This window comes from Pollicipes pollicipes, unplaced genomic scaffold (assembly GCF_011947565.3).
Source record: "Pollicipes pollicipes isolate AB1234 unplaced genomic scaffold, Ppol_2.1 Scaffold_7261;HRSCAF=8764_pilon_pilon_pilon, whole genome shotgun sequence".
NCBI lineage: Eukaryota > Metazoa > Arthropoda > Thecostraca > Pollicipedomorpha > Pollicipedidae > Pollicipes > Pollicipes pollicipes.
The window spans coordinates 25,374,426-25,389,205 of record NW_023597054.1 but is presented as its reverse complement, the minus strand read 5'-3'; the positions used below and the strand labels follow the sequence as shown (position 1 = coordinate 25,389,205).

The 14,780-nt window shown below is 54.9% G+C and overlaps 1 protein-coding gene across 1 annotated transcript in view; it reads right to left on the bottom strand.

The window, feature by feature from the left end:
* Positions 1 to 3,915, bottom strand: part of LOC119112033 (uncharacterized) — a 144,467-nt gene extending 140,552 nt beyond the window's left edge. The window contains 1 exon segment of the mRNA XM_037235993.1: positions 3,840 to 3,915. Within this exon segment, the coding sequence (XP_037091888.1) occupies positions 3,840 to 3,849 (10 nt within the window). The 5' untranslated portion in view covers positions 3,850 to 3,915.
* Between the last annotated feature and the right edge of the window lie 10,865 nt (positions 3,916 to 14,780).

The window sequence follows — 14,780 nt, the reverse complement described above, 5'->3', positions numbered from 1 at the left end:
CAGGGAGATTCTTCACCATGGTCGCCTATCACGAGTAAGGCAGCGAGGAACGTGACGCTAAAACATCCCAGGATGGCTCTCAGAGCCCTAAGCATTTTCCAAAACGGATACCCTCCACACGGCGGCTTGGCGTACCTTCGCTGCGGCGGGGAAGGACTGATGACCCCTGACACAGAGGTCCATTACTGGCGGCAAATTGCCCTAATCTAGATCCGCCTGCGAACCCTCAATTACGGGCGGTGTGAGCGCCGCCCGCCGGCCCGTGCGACCCCCTGGACCGGCGCGACAAGTGTAAACAGAGTGACAGCTCGGGCTACCACCGGCCGCGCCGCCATCTAGATCATCGCCGCGCGGGCGCCGTCCCCCTCGCTGGTCACTGTGGCGTGCTCAGATCTGCCAGATAGGCGGGCGGCGTCTACAGAGGACGAGCGCTATAAATCAGCCATCAGCGGCCGGATGGGGTGCGCGGCTCGGGCTGTCTGTCAACAGCGGAGATGACCCGGCCGGCTGGACGAACCAGGAGGACTGACCGCTCGACCCTGACATGCTAACTCATCCGCGCCGACTGCCAGGAATGCGCCCGATATTTACTGAGTGGCGAGGGGTGGCCATTGTCCGCGCGCCGAGATAGAGAGGGAGGAGGCGGCACGTTGACAGCCGTGGGGTCTGTTACCCGCTCCAGCTCACCGTCAGTGGCGCACCGGACGGGTTATTGGATCGGACAGAGCACCAGAGCCTTCCCGGCGCCCACACGGCGAGCGGAGGTTGGCAGGTCGGGCGGATAATACGGCGGCGCCAATGCCACTCAACGTGAGCCACGTGGGAGCGCTGACGACTCGTCCGGGTCGGCGTAATGATGGACTCGGCCGACACGCAACTGGCGCCGATCAGCCGATCGCCAAGGTCGCTGGTAATCGCGCCGGCGGCCTTACAGCGGCGCTGAAACTGGCCACGAACAATTCCCACCGTTTCGGAATTCCACCCTAATGGTGCGGCGGTCGGCAAAGGCCGTCCGCGGTCCCGTCCGCGACGGACGCGTCCGGCGCATCGTCGCGTAACTCACGGCTGATGGCGCCGCGGCGGCATGCGGCTGATTCATGCTGTGGGACACTCCCAGGGCTGGGCTCGCCAGCAGCCGAGGAGAACGGTTCCGATCGCCTGCATCGGCCGCGAACGGTCGGCCCGCCGCCTGGCGCCGAGAGCCTTCGCTGGGAGCGACAACGGGACCGTCGGAGACTGCGGTGCGCGGGGGAGAGCAATGGCGCACAGGAGGCCAACACCGCACGGCGGTGCCCGCCGACCCGCGCCGTCTGCGCGTAACGGCACCCACGGATCATTTAGCGAAACTGAAAGTACCGCAACCCTGCCGGCCGGTAAAATCGAAACCGCTGCGATCTAGGACCGGCACACGGCGCAGATGTGGGCCCTCGGCGAGCCAGCCAGACGCTTCCTTTCTCCGCTCTCCGCCGCCCACGCTTCTCCAGAAGGCCGTGAGCCGGATTTATATCTGGATAGATCGAAGGTGAGCAGGCTGGGGGACGGCTAGCAGTGTCTGGGCGGCTGAGGGGGTGGGGGTGGGGGGTCTCCAGAAAATGTGCAGCGTCTGAGCAAGTGGAGCTTCAGCTGGCTCCAAATCAACGCACTACGTACTTTATGTGCCTATTCCAGGAGCGCGAAGAAAGCATTTAGAGAGACTGAAAACCACACGGCCAGAAGCACAGTAAATCTAAAGAATAAGCCACTCAAAGGGAAACCGAATGAAAGCGAGAGAGCACCAGACAGCGATGACACGGATCAGTGGGAGATGGCCACGGACTGCCTACCCCCACCCCTTCGGTGACCTGGATACCCCGTCACACCGCAGTGCGGCCGGGGCTGTCCTCGGCAGCGCGGCGCGCGGGCGGCGCTCGCGGCCCTCCGGTCCTGCGACACTTCCTCGACCTTCGGCACGGCCCGGGGCCGGGGCGGCGTCCGCCGATGGGTGCGGACCGGCTGAGGCGTGGGCAGTGGTGGTGGGTGTGCGCCCGGCACGGACCAGCACCGGCCCGGCAGCGCCGGCGGCGGCGCCTTTTGCAGACGCGTCATAAATCCCACTCTATCAGCGCATCTTAAATCGGGTCGGATTACTGCCAGGTGATATGCTTTTACGAAGATCGAATTGGCAGTGGCTGGGAAAAATGGGCTCAAAATTAAATTTGAAATGCGCGTTACATCGCTGTGGCATTGTGTTTGCGATAACGACTCAAGAAATCTACGGATGGGCATCGATGTCAAAGCATGACTATGCATGAAGCAATCATTCAATCACTTAACTAGTTATTGGGTTGTAAAGACATGTCAGCTGCATTGATTATTTGCGCTACCAGAGGCAATTAATCGAAAGGTTTATTCTTATCGGGCTCAGAGAGGATTTAGCCTGGTAGCTGATAAGAAACGGACGTGGATAACCATCGCACGACAGGTCACAGGAAGACAATAGGTGACGTTGCTAAAAAAACGTTCATGGGTGCAGGAAAGTATCCACTTAACCTACTGTACGCGAAAGTAATTTGGTGTTATATCTGGACCACTTCGGTGAAGATCAAAAATCCACAGCTCGTTTTTGCAAACTGATGCACTGAGCATGACGCGCCAGAAGGTACTTTTCCGCCCAACTTGGGACTTAATTTTGTCAAGGGGATAACGTCTACGGCCTATAGGTAACATATATCAAATCACATACAAAGCTGCCCACCGAACAATCGATGCCAGGCAGCGTGCCTGCGCCGTTTTGGACTACGATTTGCGGGAACATTTCAGCATTCCCAAATCAGAGCGACAGCGACCATCGCGGCGGCGAGAGACATGCCTGACAGCCGGGGCGTGGCCGACCCCGCCGTTCGTGCCCCGACGGACAGCGGGGCGCTGGCACGGCTGCCTCTCGTGACCGAGGCGGATCACGGCCGCTGGGTCACGGCACCCGGGCCGGATCGTGACCCGCGGCCGGCCGGCCAGCGCCGAGGCGGGCTCGTTGCAGAGACGAGCGCTGGCCTTGTAACGCGGCCTTGGCGGCGGCGGGCGCGGCGGCCGCGGCGCCATGGAGGACGAGCGATTGTCCACTTCACACACCGGACGCACCTGGCCTCCTCCAGCGCTGCCAACGCTGGCCTGGGCCACTGACGGCGCCCCTATCAGCGCCTCAAACGGCTGGCTGAATGGGAACACGCGCGCGCATATCATTTTCGCCGAGGTGGGCCACTTTCCTGGCGACTACGGACCCGGCTGGACGTGGGCGACCGTGAACGTCATGTCGAGAACGGGTCCTGCCCTGCACGGCGGACCGTGAGAAATCGCAACGGGCACGCCCGCAGGACTGTGGACAAGACCGATCGCCTCTAACGGTGACCCCAATGACCCACGCTATACGCGTCGACGGGAAGCGCGGGATAGATTTCACTGATCTCCATCGCAGGAAGTGGGTTGAGAGGTCGCTCCCAGAACGCCGGCGCCGCGCCGCCGGCGACAGCCGAGGCTTTCCTCCGCCGATAAACGATGTCCGGTGCGCGTCGCCCCGCTGCAGAATCGATGGCTTCCGTCCGGCGTCGGGCGGCAGCTGCTCGCCCCGTCGGCCGTCGGTCGGTCGGTCGGCCTCAGCACGGCCGCATTCCAGGCCGCACTCACCGCCACCCGGACGCCCGCTCTTGCACACAGGGCCGGCAGCGCCGTTGCACGTTTTTGCACAGATCACCTTGAACACGGCGAACACGGCTGCGGTGCGCCAGCTGGCGACGCCGGCGCGACGACGGCCGGCGCGGCAGCGCGGCGGAGCTGCAAGGGGCGTCAGTGCGCGGCTCACTTACCCTTCAACATGGCTGATGAGTGCCGCCGCACTGCTGGACTCTCTCCAGCGGCGTGGTGGTGTTGGCAGCTCACCGGTCCGTCTCAGACTGGCGCGACGCGGCGCCGCCTGCCGCCGGGAGAAAGCAGTGACGTAAGGCGGTCGGACTGTGATTGGCCGCGAGGGAAGGCCACTGCTCGGGCGCCGCTCCTCTGCCCACACAGTCGACCGTTGCAGAAGCCGCCGGCCCAGACGCCCCCCTTCGGCCATGAGCGGGTTGCACCACCTTGAGTGGCGCCCCAATAGGGTCGATGGGGGACCCTCCCCTTGGCGAGAGCCCTTGGGTGGGGAAGACAGCACGGCAGCTGTGACGAGCCGCGACATTCTTTTTCATAAAACTTGCGGCCATTCTTACGTTTTGACGCTGAAAGATGCTTGTTCTGGAAGCTATGCCACACCGTCGGTTCTCGTCACCCCCCAGCCGTGCGTGATAGGGGGAGGGTGGGCGCAGACGGAAGGGGGCGGGAGAGGGGTGGACGGTCCGATACGCAGCAGCGATCGACGCCCGGCGAACCCACGACCCATCTGCTTCGCTCCACCTGGTCTCCGCCGTAAACAAGAGGATGCAAATTATTTCGCGCTTCACGATCACCACTCCCGGGGATCGTTTTCAGGGGGCGAGAGTCGTTTGCCCTTCAAGGCTCCACGCTGGCGGACAAAGCCGATGGAGCACACCTGGGAGGAGGCAGCGGCAACGGTGACTGACAGCTGGCACGAGTCGAATAATGGCGGCCCTCGGGCGGAGGAATCCTCTCAGACATCGCATGGGGCGCTGCTGGGCTGAAGTCTGTGATCAGGCGAACGTGCGGTATGCTGATGCGATTCGGACGGCGGTGGCGAACAGGACAATGACCTGCGCAAAGTCTACCGAAATTGAGGCAGCTGAGACAAGATGTCAAAGTGGCTATCCTTACGCAAGCAGGACTCATTCAGATCAAAGCGATTGCATTGTCCATGCGCGGGTACCCATCAGACAAAGCATTTCCAGTGCATGATTGGGATCGCATCGCGTGGCACATTCCTAAAGATGCGTGATGATTTGATGATCCGAAAATAGACAGGAGCGCATGAGTTCTGAAGACCAACAGTTCAGCCGAGTGCTCCGGTCAAAGCCACCATCCTACCATCATGGCATCATCCTAACTCACTATTTCACAAATGTTAACGATATTTTCAAACACATACTTATCAGCCAAACCAGATGGCGTACAATAAAGACGGATGGATCCTGCCAATCTCGGCCCCAAACGATCCGAAAACAAAGGAGGCAACCATTCCCATGTCATTTTGCATCAAACAGCGTGGCGTTGGAATTCCCGTAATGGAATGCGCATGCGCAAGTTAGTCCATGAGCCCCGCCGCAAGAGACGAGGCGCCCGTCCGCTGTAATGACATTGAAATGGTGCTACGCTTTCGGTGCGTGACATGCTCGGCGCCCGTCCAGTTAGTTCATGGGAGAACCATTAGGTCCAGTTGTGCGATGCACTCGAGGGGCGCGAGCGGAGGCTGCCTACCGCTAATCGACGAGGACGGCCGGCCGGCCGAACGGAAGACTGACGCTGAGTTCTGAACCGCGGCAGAGGCCGGGATCGCCGCAGTTAGGGCGACTGGGAGCAGGGATCACCGCGGCCAGGGATGCAGAGGCCAGGGACCGCCGCGGGCAGAGCGACAAGGACCAGGGACCGCCGGGAGCATGGTGGCAGGGACCAGGGACCGCCGCGGGCAGGGCGGCAGAGGCCAGGGATCATCGCGGGCAGGGTGACAGGGGCCAGGGATCACGGTGGGCAGGGCGGCAGAGGCCAGGGATCACCGCAGGCAGGGCGGCAGAGGCCAGGGATCACCGCAGGCAGGGCGGCAGGGACCAGGGACCACCGTGGGTAGAGTGGCGGGCATTGCGGTCTCCTCGGACACGGGCTGCACGAAAGAGCCGCTATGTAGGGGGTCACGTACAGGGTTCAGCCGGCGGGCTCTAACCTGCGACAGCTTGGAACGGCACACTGAGCGCGCACTCGGAATAATATTATTGGTAGGCAGAAGGCCTCACACTTACGGATTTTCTGCGACGGAAGTAATCAGGGTTTTCAAGGTGAGGAAGTAAGGAACACTACAGTGGGAAAGGATGGCGAGCATTTGCAGGCTCTAAGTGGGTCTTGTTTATGACGTACCATCAGTGGTCATGACAACCTTGCGTTATGGACGGCATACCATTACAAGAACATCATTCAGGAAGCGCGAATGAACGGATGATGAGCACCATTCCCAGGACACCATTGGTGTGAGGCCTTGAACATGCGGACACAAATGCGGTCAAGCATGGGCAACTATAACTAATTTGGTGTTTCCGAAAAATTATGAACGACAGAAGAAAGTCCTCAGCAAAAAAGAAACGCATGCAAGCGCAAACTTCAGGAAAGTCTTCAAAAGCGCCATGCACCAGGGCACACTTGCCACAAGTTACAGGTTCCATATCCAGAGTGAGCACACAACTTCGGCATCACCACTTGAAACGCGGTCATGTCATGTGGTTTATTGTGCACTTGCATTATAGGATTGTTTAAGTGTCAAATAATGTTTTGACCCTGAGGAGTCCAGTCGTAATCCTTCTCAGTAAAGAGCTCTCATATCTATAGCGTACAAAACACGAGTAGGAGCATCCTCACACAGATAGCTCTTCTGATGGCGGTCCAATGTGGGGCAGGTCCTGGTCAACGCAGACCCATCATCCATCTTACTTATGAGAGTAGATACTAATATTGAATGGCCTGTAGAGAGTGTGACCAATTTTTATCAGTGAGACGTAGAGACACAGGGAGAGAGAGAAAGTTAGGGAGAGAACGAAAGGGGAGAATACATGAGAGAGAGAGAGAGAGAGAGAGAGAGAGAGAGAGAGAGAGAGAGAGAGAGAGAGAGAGAGAGAGAGAGAGAGAGAGAGAGAGAGAGAGAGAGAGAGAGAGAGAGAGAGAGAGAGAGAGAGAGAGAGAGAGAGAGAGAGAGAGAGAGAGAGAGAGAGAGAGAGAGAGAGAGAGAGAGAGAGAGAGAGAGAGAGAGAGAGAGAGAGAGAGAGAGAGAGAGAGAGAGAGAGAGAGAGAGAGAGAGAGAGAGAGAGAGAGAGAGAGAGAGAGAGAGAGAGAGAGAGAGAGAGAGAGAGAGAGAGAGAGAGAGAGAGAGAGAGAGAGAGAGAGAGAGAGAGAGAGAGAGAGAGAGAGAGAGAGAGAGAGAGAGAGAGAGAGAGAGCAGCATAGCTGATCTAAGCGACCAGTGGCAAATGCCGTCGCACGGTAGTGCCCTCCTCTTGCCACGGCCTGAGGACCTTCACTTCCGGCCGGCGGCGAGCGGCTTTTATCCGGCGAGATTCGGCCGGCCCCAGCCCGTTAAACGCCGCTCTGCGCCGGCGTCAACATGGGAACAAGAAGACATCCGGTGGTGATGAGGAGCGGGTTCCCAGCGGCGGCGCACGCCGGCCGGCCAGGCGCGCGCTTTATGGGACTGGCACGGTGCGCAGGCCCATCCATCGGCGCCGGGACGGGCACAGTTATCGGAAGCTGTCCGACGGCGAGCGCGTTTTCCCACCGCGTGTCCCACGGCGCTGACTCCGGCGCGCTCACGGTCGCGGGACGCTGGGGAGGACGGCGGTCACTCGCCCGGAATGCCCGGACCGGTTTTAGGACTTACTTGACATGGGAATTTAGTTCGAATCTGGCTTACCCTTTAGTTCATCTGGTTGTGTGATTTGGTTTTGGAAGGTCACTTTGGAAAGGGCCTTTCATTTTCTTGTGAAATGCACCCAGGTGGTGCACATTTCCGGCCTGAGCGCGCTAACAGAGAGTATAAATAGCAATGCAGTAACATGAATAATTTAGACAGGAAGAAAACACACCTATTGAGATTAGTTCTGAGCAGGCATGTGCAGTGTTCAATGTCCTAGGGAATTGATTAACCCCATACATATGTTCTCGAACCATCTGTTAAACAGCTTATGTAACACGCAGCGTGAGCCCTTACATAACGATGTGGGCCATGCGTCAGCGCACCGACGGCATATATTGCAAACAAGCCAGTTGTTCAGCATTCCAACACCGTTAGCATCCTTTGTGACATATCCAGGCAGCTTGACAGTCTGTTTCCAATAACTGTCGCTCGTCAGTAACTCTTAAGTCTGCAAAAAGTGCTGGTAGATATTTATGATATTCGTGCATTGTATTCTTGAAATGAGTTTGCTTCATGGTGACCGGTGTATTTTTTCCATGTCAAACAACATAATTTTATAAAATGCGCCACAAATGTCTTGCCTCGGTCTTCAACGGTGGGTCACCAGTAAGAAAATAGGGTCTTTATCTACCGCTGTGTTGTTTAGTTGCAAAGTAAACTGCCGGCACCAGCAATGTGTGCGTGTGAAGAATGTTGCTGGGTGAAACGCATTAATGGGGATCCTTAAGATTGCTCCACCACTGCAAACGCGGCCAATGATGATAACAGTACATGGTGTCTAAAGTAGAACACAAGTTTTTCACATTCGTCAGCCTTCAAGAAAGCAGTAACTAACAAGAGTCAACTAATATCCATGCAAAAAAAAAACTCAGAAAGGGTGCGTGGCATGGTGTACTTGGTAGGTAGACATACACATAGGTAAAGAGTATATAACATATCGAAGTATAAAAACACAAGATAGCAGACGTATTCTTTTGAGGAGGCTTTTGAGCTTTATCCCCTTCGAGTGATACAATTTAGTGTGTGCCTTTTTGAATATGTGATCGTAGTGTAATGTACACATGCATGTTATTTCAGTATGCTGATGTATAAACCTACCACTCACATCTTGACTCTGCGGACTATTTAGAAGTATGCGTAGGCCGACCAAGCCCGTCGCATACCTAACCTACATATATTGCAAAACGCTTGTTCGCTTTTCATTCGGTGACCTCGCATGCAGGGACAAAACATGCATAGTGCAGCGTGTATTGAAATAGACAGTGCAGTACGCAGGTACATCGTTTAAACATACATCTGAAAGGATTTATGACCAGAACAAAGCGTAATTAACTGTAATCCAAGCATATACTGAGACCATTCCGTTTCATGCAGTTCCGCGTGGCTGGCGCCTTGCCTCCTAGCGAAACAAGCGGCAGCATTTGAGCGAATTACCCCAATCGCCTGAACTGGTCACGAATCGTGGCTGTAGATGAAAAGCCATCTGAGCCTCGTCTGTTGAAGCCTCGTCTGTTGAAGTCACGTCTGTTGAAGCCTCGTCTGTTAAAGCTTCGTCAGATGAAGTCGCGTCTGTTAAAGCCATGTCTGTTGAAGCCACGTCTGTTGAAGCCACGTCTGCTAAAGCTTCGTCAGATGAAGTCGTGTCTGTTAAAGCCATGTCTGTTGAAGCCACGTCCGTTAAAGCCACGTCAGCTGAAGCCTTGTCTGTTGACCCTCCAGATGCGATCTTGGTTCGGTCATCCAAGAGATGCATCTGGGACAATGCGGAAGGCTGATTAAAAATGCGCTGTTACGAAAATACACCGCAGTAGCGAGCTGCGTGAGATTTGTTGTTGATTACAGTTGGCGCCTGCTGCTGCAACTGGTGGAAAGTTGGTATGTAAAACTAACAGAAATCAGACACAAAGTTACTATCCTCAGCTAGTTGCCGAGTGGTAGAAAATAATTTGCTTTCATCTAGCTGTCAACTGGTGAAAAACGAGTATGATGAACGAAAATACAGGGCGAATGGGGAGGATACAATAAAAAACAGCAGGGGGCATAGCAAAGGTCAGGTCTGTCACCGCTACGGACTCCATCCATCCAAAAGATGGTCTAGGAAGATGGCACTGGTCACACAACCAATTTGTAGATTCTGGGAAATGACCTTAAACTCTTTCTCTACGAAGCGGTTTTCTACCAGAAGCTGGCAAGAGCCGAAAGTAACAGTGCTTTTCCTTGCCCACCTGGATGATGTTGTATGCTGGGGCCAATTCTGGGTTTGTGAGCCGCATATTTGTTTCAGCGATTATGGCCACTTTCACCGGGACTGGACAACAAACATCCAAACGTCGGAATGGGCCATGGAGCTGTCGGACAGCGTGCTGGAGAGCCAACTGTTTAAGCCGAAGGTGCACCATGAGTTCCAGCATCCCCTTTGTCCTCTTCTTCCCATGTGCGGACGGCTCCACTTCGACGGTCAGCAACAAGCCATACGTCGGCTTGGTGTAGCGCTTCTTTAGGCAGCAGGATCACGACGCTGCAGAAGAAAGGAAGCACATTTGGTTCCAGCACGACGGGGCGATATTACGCAAGAGGCCGCAGGAGATGAGCAGGTAACCGTAGCAGCTCGGGCAGCTGCGAGCCGTACAGTCCCGTCCCCGGCAGCTCAAGCGCCTCCTGTCCATCTCTCGGGCGGCACACATAGCTCAATACCCTGACGGGTGACCCGGTCTCCGGTCTCAGCGGCGGCGGTGAGACCTGCAGCCAGCTCCACTGGCTCGTGAGGACGTGCCATGTGATGCCCTGACGGTGCCCTGACCTGGCTGGAGGACCACTCCGGAGAACGAGACATCAGCCGAAAGATGGGCTACCTGTAGCCGGCTCTCGATCCGGATCTGATCCCATGAATGTTTATCTATGGGTCCGTGGAATGTCGTGTCTGCAGGAAGGGTGACTGCAGAGCTGAGCGTGCCGTGTCTGCAGAGCCTCGGTAACCGCAATGGAGCCATCGATCAGGTGGCTCGCAAGTTCTCACATGAAACGTGTGCTAGTGTTGTCGGTGAGGTGGCACGATGCGTAGACCTCTGTCTCTTAGGGAAAGAGGTTCATCTGGATTACGCAAAGTAAAAAGCTCCTTTACTTGTGAATTGTCGGGAACGATGCTTGAGAGAATTCTCTATTGTTTGGTAAAGCTTTCGCATGAATCATAATTTGGTACTGCGACATTTTGTTGCTATGCCATGGGCAAATAAAGGCCGGTCATATTTTCATCCTGTCCTTACAGAGAAAATACAGCGAAGCCTGAAATGCGCTTGAGTTAATTTGCGAATGGCTGTCCGAATTAATGAATGGGGGTTAGTTCAGTTAGAATTTTGTTTACAGAAAGGAACTGTAAGATACGATTAATTAAGAACTATGTATAAATAAGTGAATATGAGGGCAGTGCAGAACAGAACCGAGCCTGGCAATTTCAGGTACTCAGCGACGCAATGCTTATCAGGCAGTACAAAAACAGCGACTGTAGTTTTTCACATGACTGCCTTAACTTACGTGACCTCAGCATTTACACGAGGTTGCAGTTGAACACGGACACAAATACGCCCATATCACAAAATCCAGATGCATAAGCGAAGCTGTGTTTTGCATTTCAAAAGCATGTTTCCACTTCGATGAGCCATCGAAAAATGCTGAACGGTTGCTGCACACGATCTTAAGCTGACGTTACAGACGCGGTGTGAAACTCACTGATCACGCCAGATTACATAAGTCGTATACCGGCACACATAACTGGCACACAGTCGAGGTCAGCTATGTAGGCTTGGAGCGCACAAAGGTGTGTTATTCCGCTCACGTTCTCATGAACTGCTGAACGGCAAATGCAAGCGGATTTAAAACTATCCGACACTCAGCGACTGCCGTGTGTGATGAAGTCTTCCCTTTCGCTTTCTTTCATTCTCCCGGGTGTAGTCCTGCCGTAAATCAGCGTGCTGGAGCAGAGCTGATCATACGCCGTATGCCGTCTGTCCTGAGTCTTGGGCGGCTCCAGGGTGCGCGGGGCTACGTGGTCCTACCCCCCCCCCCCCCTCCCCCCGTCGCGGCACGTCAGCCGCACCCTCTCCGTCCCGTACGCGCCAGACGTTATATAACGCTATGAATAGAACGGCGAGCGCTCTGACATCGTGTCACACATGTTTGCTTTTCGTTTGAACGACACCGGCTTGTTGGACGTTGGAAACTGTCGATGTAAAAGTTAATGTAAGTGTTGATCACGGCTCATATTCAGCCGCAAGCCCGAACGGTCCCAGCCACAGCGCATGTCTCATCCTATGACTACAGCATCTGCATCTTTCCAGCGTCTAATGAGGCAGTATTATCTCGGGGAATAAAAACGCATGTGTTATACATTACTCAGTAGTCTAAAAACCGTCTGTTGGTCTTTTTCAGATAGCAGAAGACCCACAATGTACTTGCATATCACTTGCGAATGTGTGTTCAACGCGTTATGCAAAGCAACATATGATGTGCTTGTGCAACACATGTGTGCACATTAGGATAACTCGTGGCCGACCCTTTTGGATTCGCTTATATAGTTTTAACCCTTGCCTTGATCCGCCGTTTCCATAACGCGGACTAAAAGGGGAGGGGGTCAATGCGACCCATCCCCCTGCGTTTCCAAACTAATGAAGATAGAGCTTAGCAAGAGACGCCAGTGGACTTCAGCTAGCTCTCGCAATCAGTACTAGTTTGTATGTTGCTAGATCAATAATTGGCCCCATTACGCCAGGTCAGAGGTCAGACCGTTTTGGAAATCACACTTTTCAGATTTACATCACACATGCGAGGCCATGCCTTATGGCGACACAAAATTTGAAAAGGCATGCTTCCTGTTCGATTTGTGGTACAATGGTGTGCATTTGTACGCGTTTTGAACACATCCTTATGACACTTGGCTGCGTTATGTAACGACATCGGCCCGCCGCGTGCGTTCCGCGACATCGTTAGCTGCCGCCCACTGCCCGCGCCAACCGGAGACCGTGCAGTGCTCCTCAAAAAACGCCACTTTTCCGAAACCAGAAAAGCCAAAAACACGTGCCTATTGTCAAAGATACGCAATGGATGTCCCATAGACTGTGGGTGTAATATTACGACATGCCGGAGAGATGCCCTAAAGAAAACCTTAGAGGAGTCGTCTTTTACCACCTGGACCCCCCCCCCCCTCCCCCTTCCTATCAAGGCGAGAGTTAAGTCAATAATTGTACTTCGTCCCCGGTTGTATCTCAAATCTTACCAGGCTGATCGTGATTGAAAAGTACGAGAAGAGCATCAATGGGGGTAGCGATGTGTTAGCGATATGTTATATATAGCACTTGCCAACAATAATTTAAATACTAAAGGAGAGGTTCATGCAGTATCTACTGTTGAGTACTCAAAAACCAATGCGGATTCTCCAGCCTGACGAATACGCCTTTGCATAGAAATATAGCAGAAAATGCTGCTGTTTCATGAATCATCCAGGCCAATCCTCAACACACCTGACAAAGCTTTCACGCTCGAGATTATGTGGATTATTGGGTATTCATACAGATATTCTGCCGCTTCATAGATAGCAAACACTGACGAACAATATGAGCCGACCGAATACGATACGAGACGATACCGAATCGAATCTGTCGCTAAACTAAGGCTTTAGTGTAGTATAGTACTGGACAGCGATTACAAGGACGGGCAATAAACGTTGTCGGAAATCATAATTCATGTTAATGTTTGCACGGAGATGACAACAAATTACAGGCAGATTTGTAAATGCCGAGAAAATGCTAGAAAAAGGCCCTTTAGAAAGAGGAAACCAAAGGGAAATCTACTTGGAAATGTAAACAGTAATATAGCGAACGGTAAAGAGGTGAGAACTGCGGTATAAAAGTGAAAGGAAGATATAGAGATGGAGAGAGAGAGAGGGAGGGAGGGAGAGTAAGAGAGAGAGAGAGAGAGAGAGAGAGAGAGAGAGAGAGAGAGAGAGAGAGAGAGAGAGAGAGAGAGAGAGGGAGAGAGAGGGAGAGAGAGAGAGAGAGAGAGAGAGAGAGAGAGATAGGGAGAGAGAGAGGAGAGAGAGAGAGGGAGACGAGAGGGAGAGGGAGAGAGAGAGAGAGAGAGAGAGAGAGAGAGAGAGAGAGGAGAGAGAGAGAGAGGAGAGAGAAGAGAGAGAGGAAGAGAGAGAGAGAGAGAGAGAGGAGAGAGAGAGAGAGAGGAGCGGGAATCTGAGAAGATCTGTGGAAATTAGCAAGAATCCGCAATATCTTATTAGCCCGGATCCTTTTCAAACCGTGCCGCTAAGCCTGTCTCGAACATTTCCTGTCGGATGGGTTAAACCACAGACAATCCTTGCCGTTACACCACATGCAAGCCCATTGGGCTGGGGATGGGCGGCTAATGTTGACGTCACTTGGGTGTGACGGGGTCCGCGAATCTAGGCCAAGACGCCATTATCGCCACAGTTAAAGCCAACCATGTAACCCAAGGTCTAACGTCTGGAGAACACTGGTTTTGACCAGACGGGCACAAGCGAGGCTAAATCGTCAACTTTGGCAACTAAAAAAAATCGATTTAAGTCCAGCCATTATCTGAACTTGGTCGTTAGATGACTTTGGAGCAGAGACACTCGAAAGCCTCACAACAAAGCACGTCGTTCGACAGTGAAGGCCATGGATGTGTCTAGCGCAGCCGGACACGGCCCACGGCGTCATGACGGCCCACGTCCGAACACAGCCCACGGCGTCATGACGGCCCACGTCCGGACACGGCCCACGGCATCCGTCGGGTCATGACGCACCCTGAACTCACGTCCGGCTCGGCGCACTCCCGTGATTCCCCGCTGTGAGGGGAGGGGATCGTCGGCCGAGCAGCACGGGCTCGTCACGCCTGCTCGCGGGGCCGGTACCGTCGAGACCTCCGCCCGGCCGGGACCGCCGGGTTCGCCGGCGTCGCCGCCCGGCCGGGACCGCCAGTACCGCCGGCGCCGCCGCCCGGCCGGGACCGCCGGGTTCGCCGGCGCCGCCGCCCGGCCGGGACCGCCGGGTTCGCCGGCGCCGCCGCCCGGCCGGGACCGCCAGTACCGCCGGCGCCGCTGCCCGGCCGCGGCCGCGGCGCCGCTGGAGGGACGGGCGGCAGAGGCGGTACCGCCGATGGACGTGCCAACAGCGGCCCAGCCCCTCCTCTC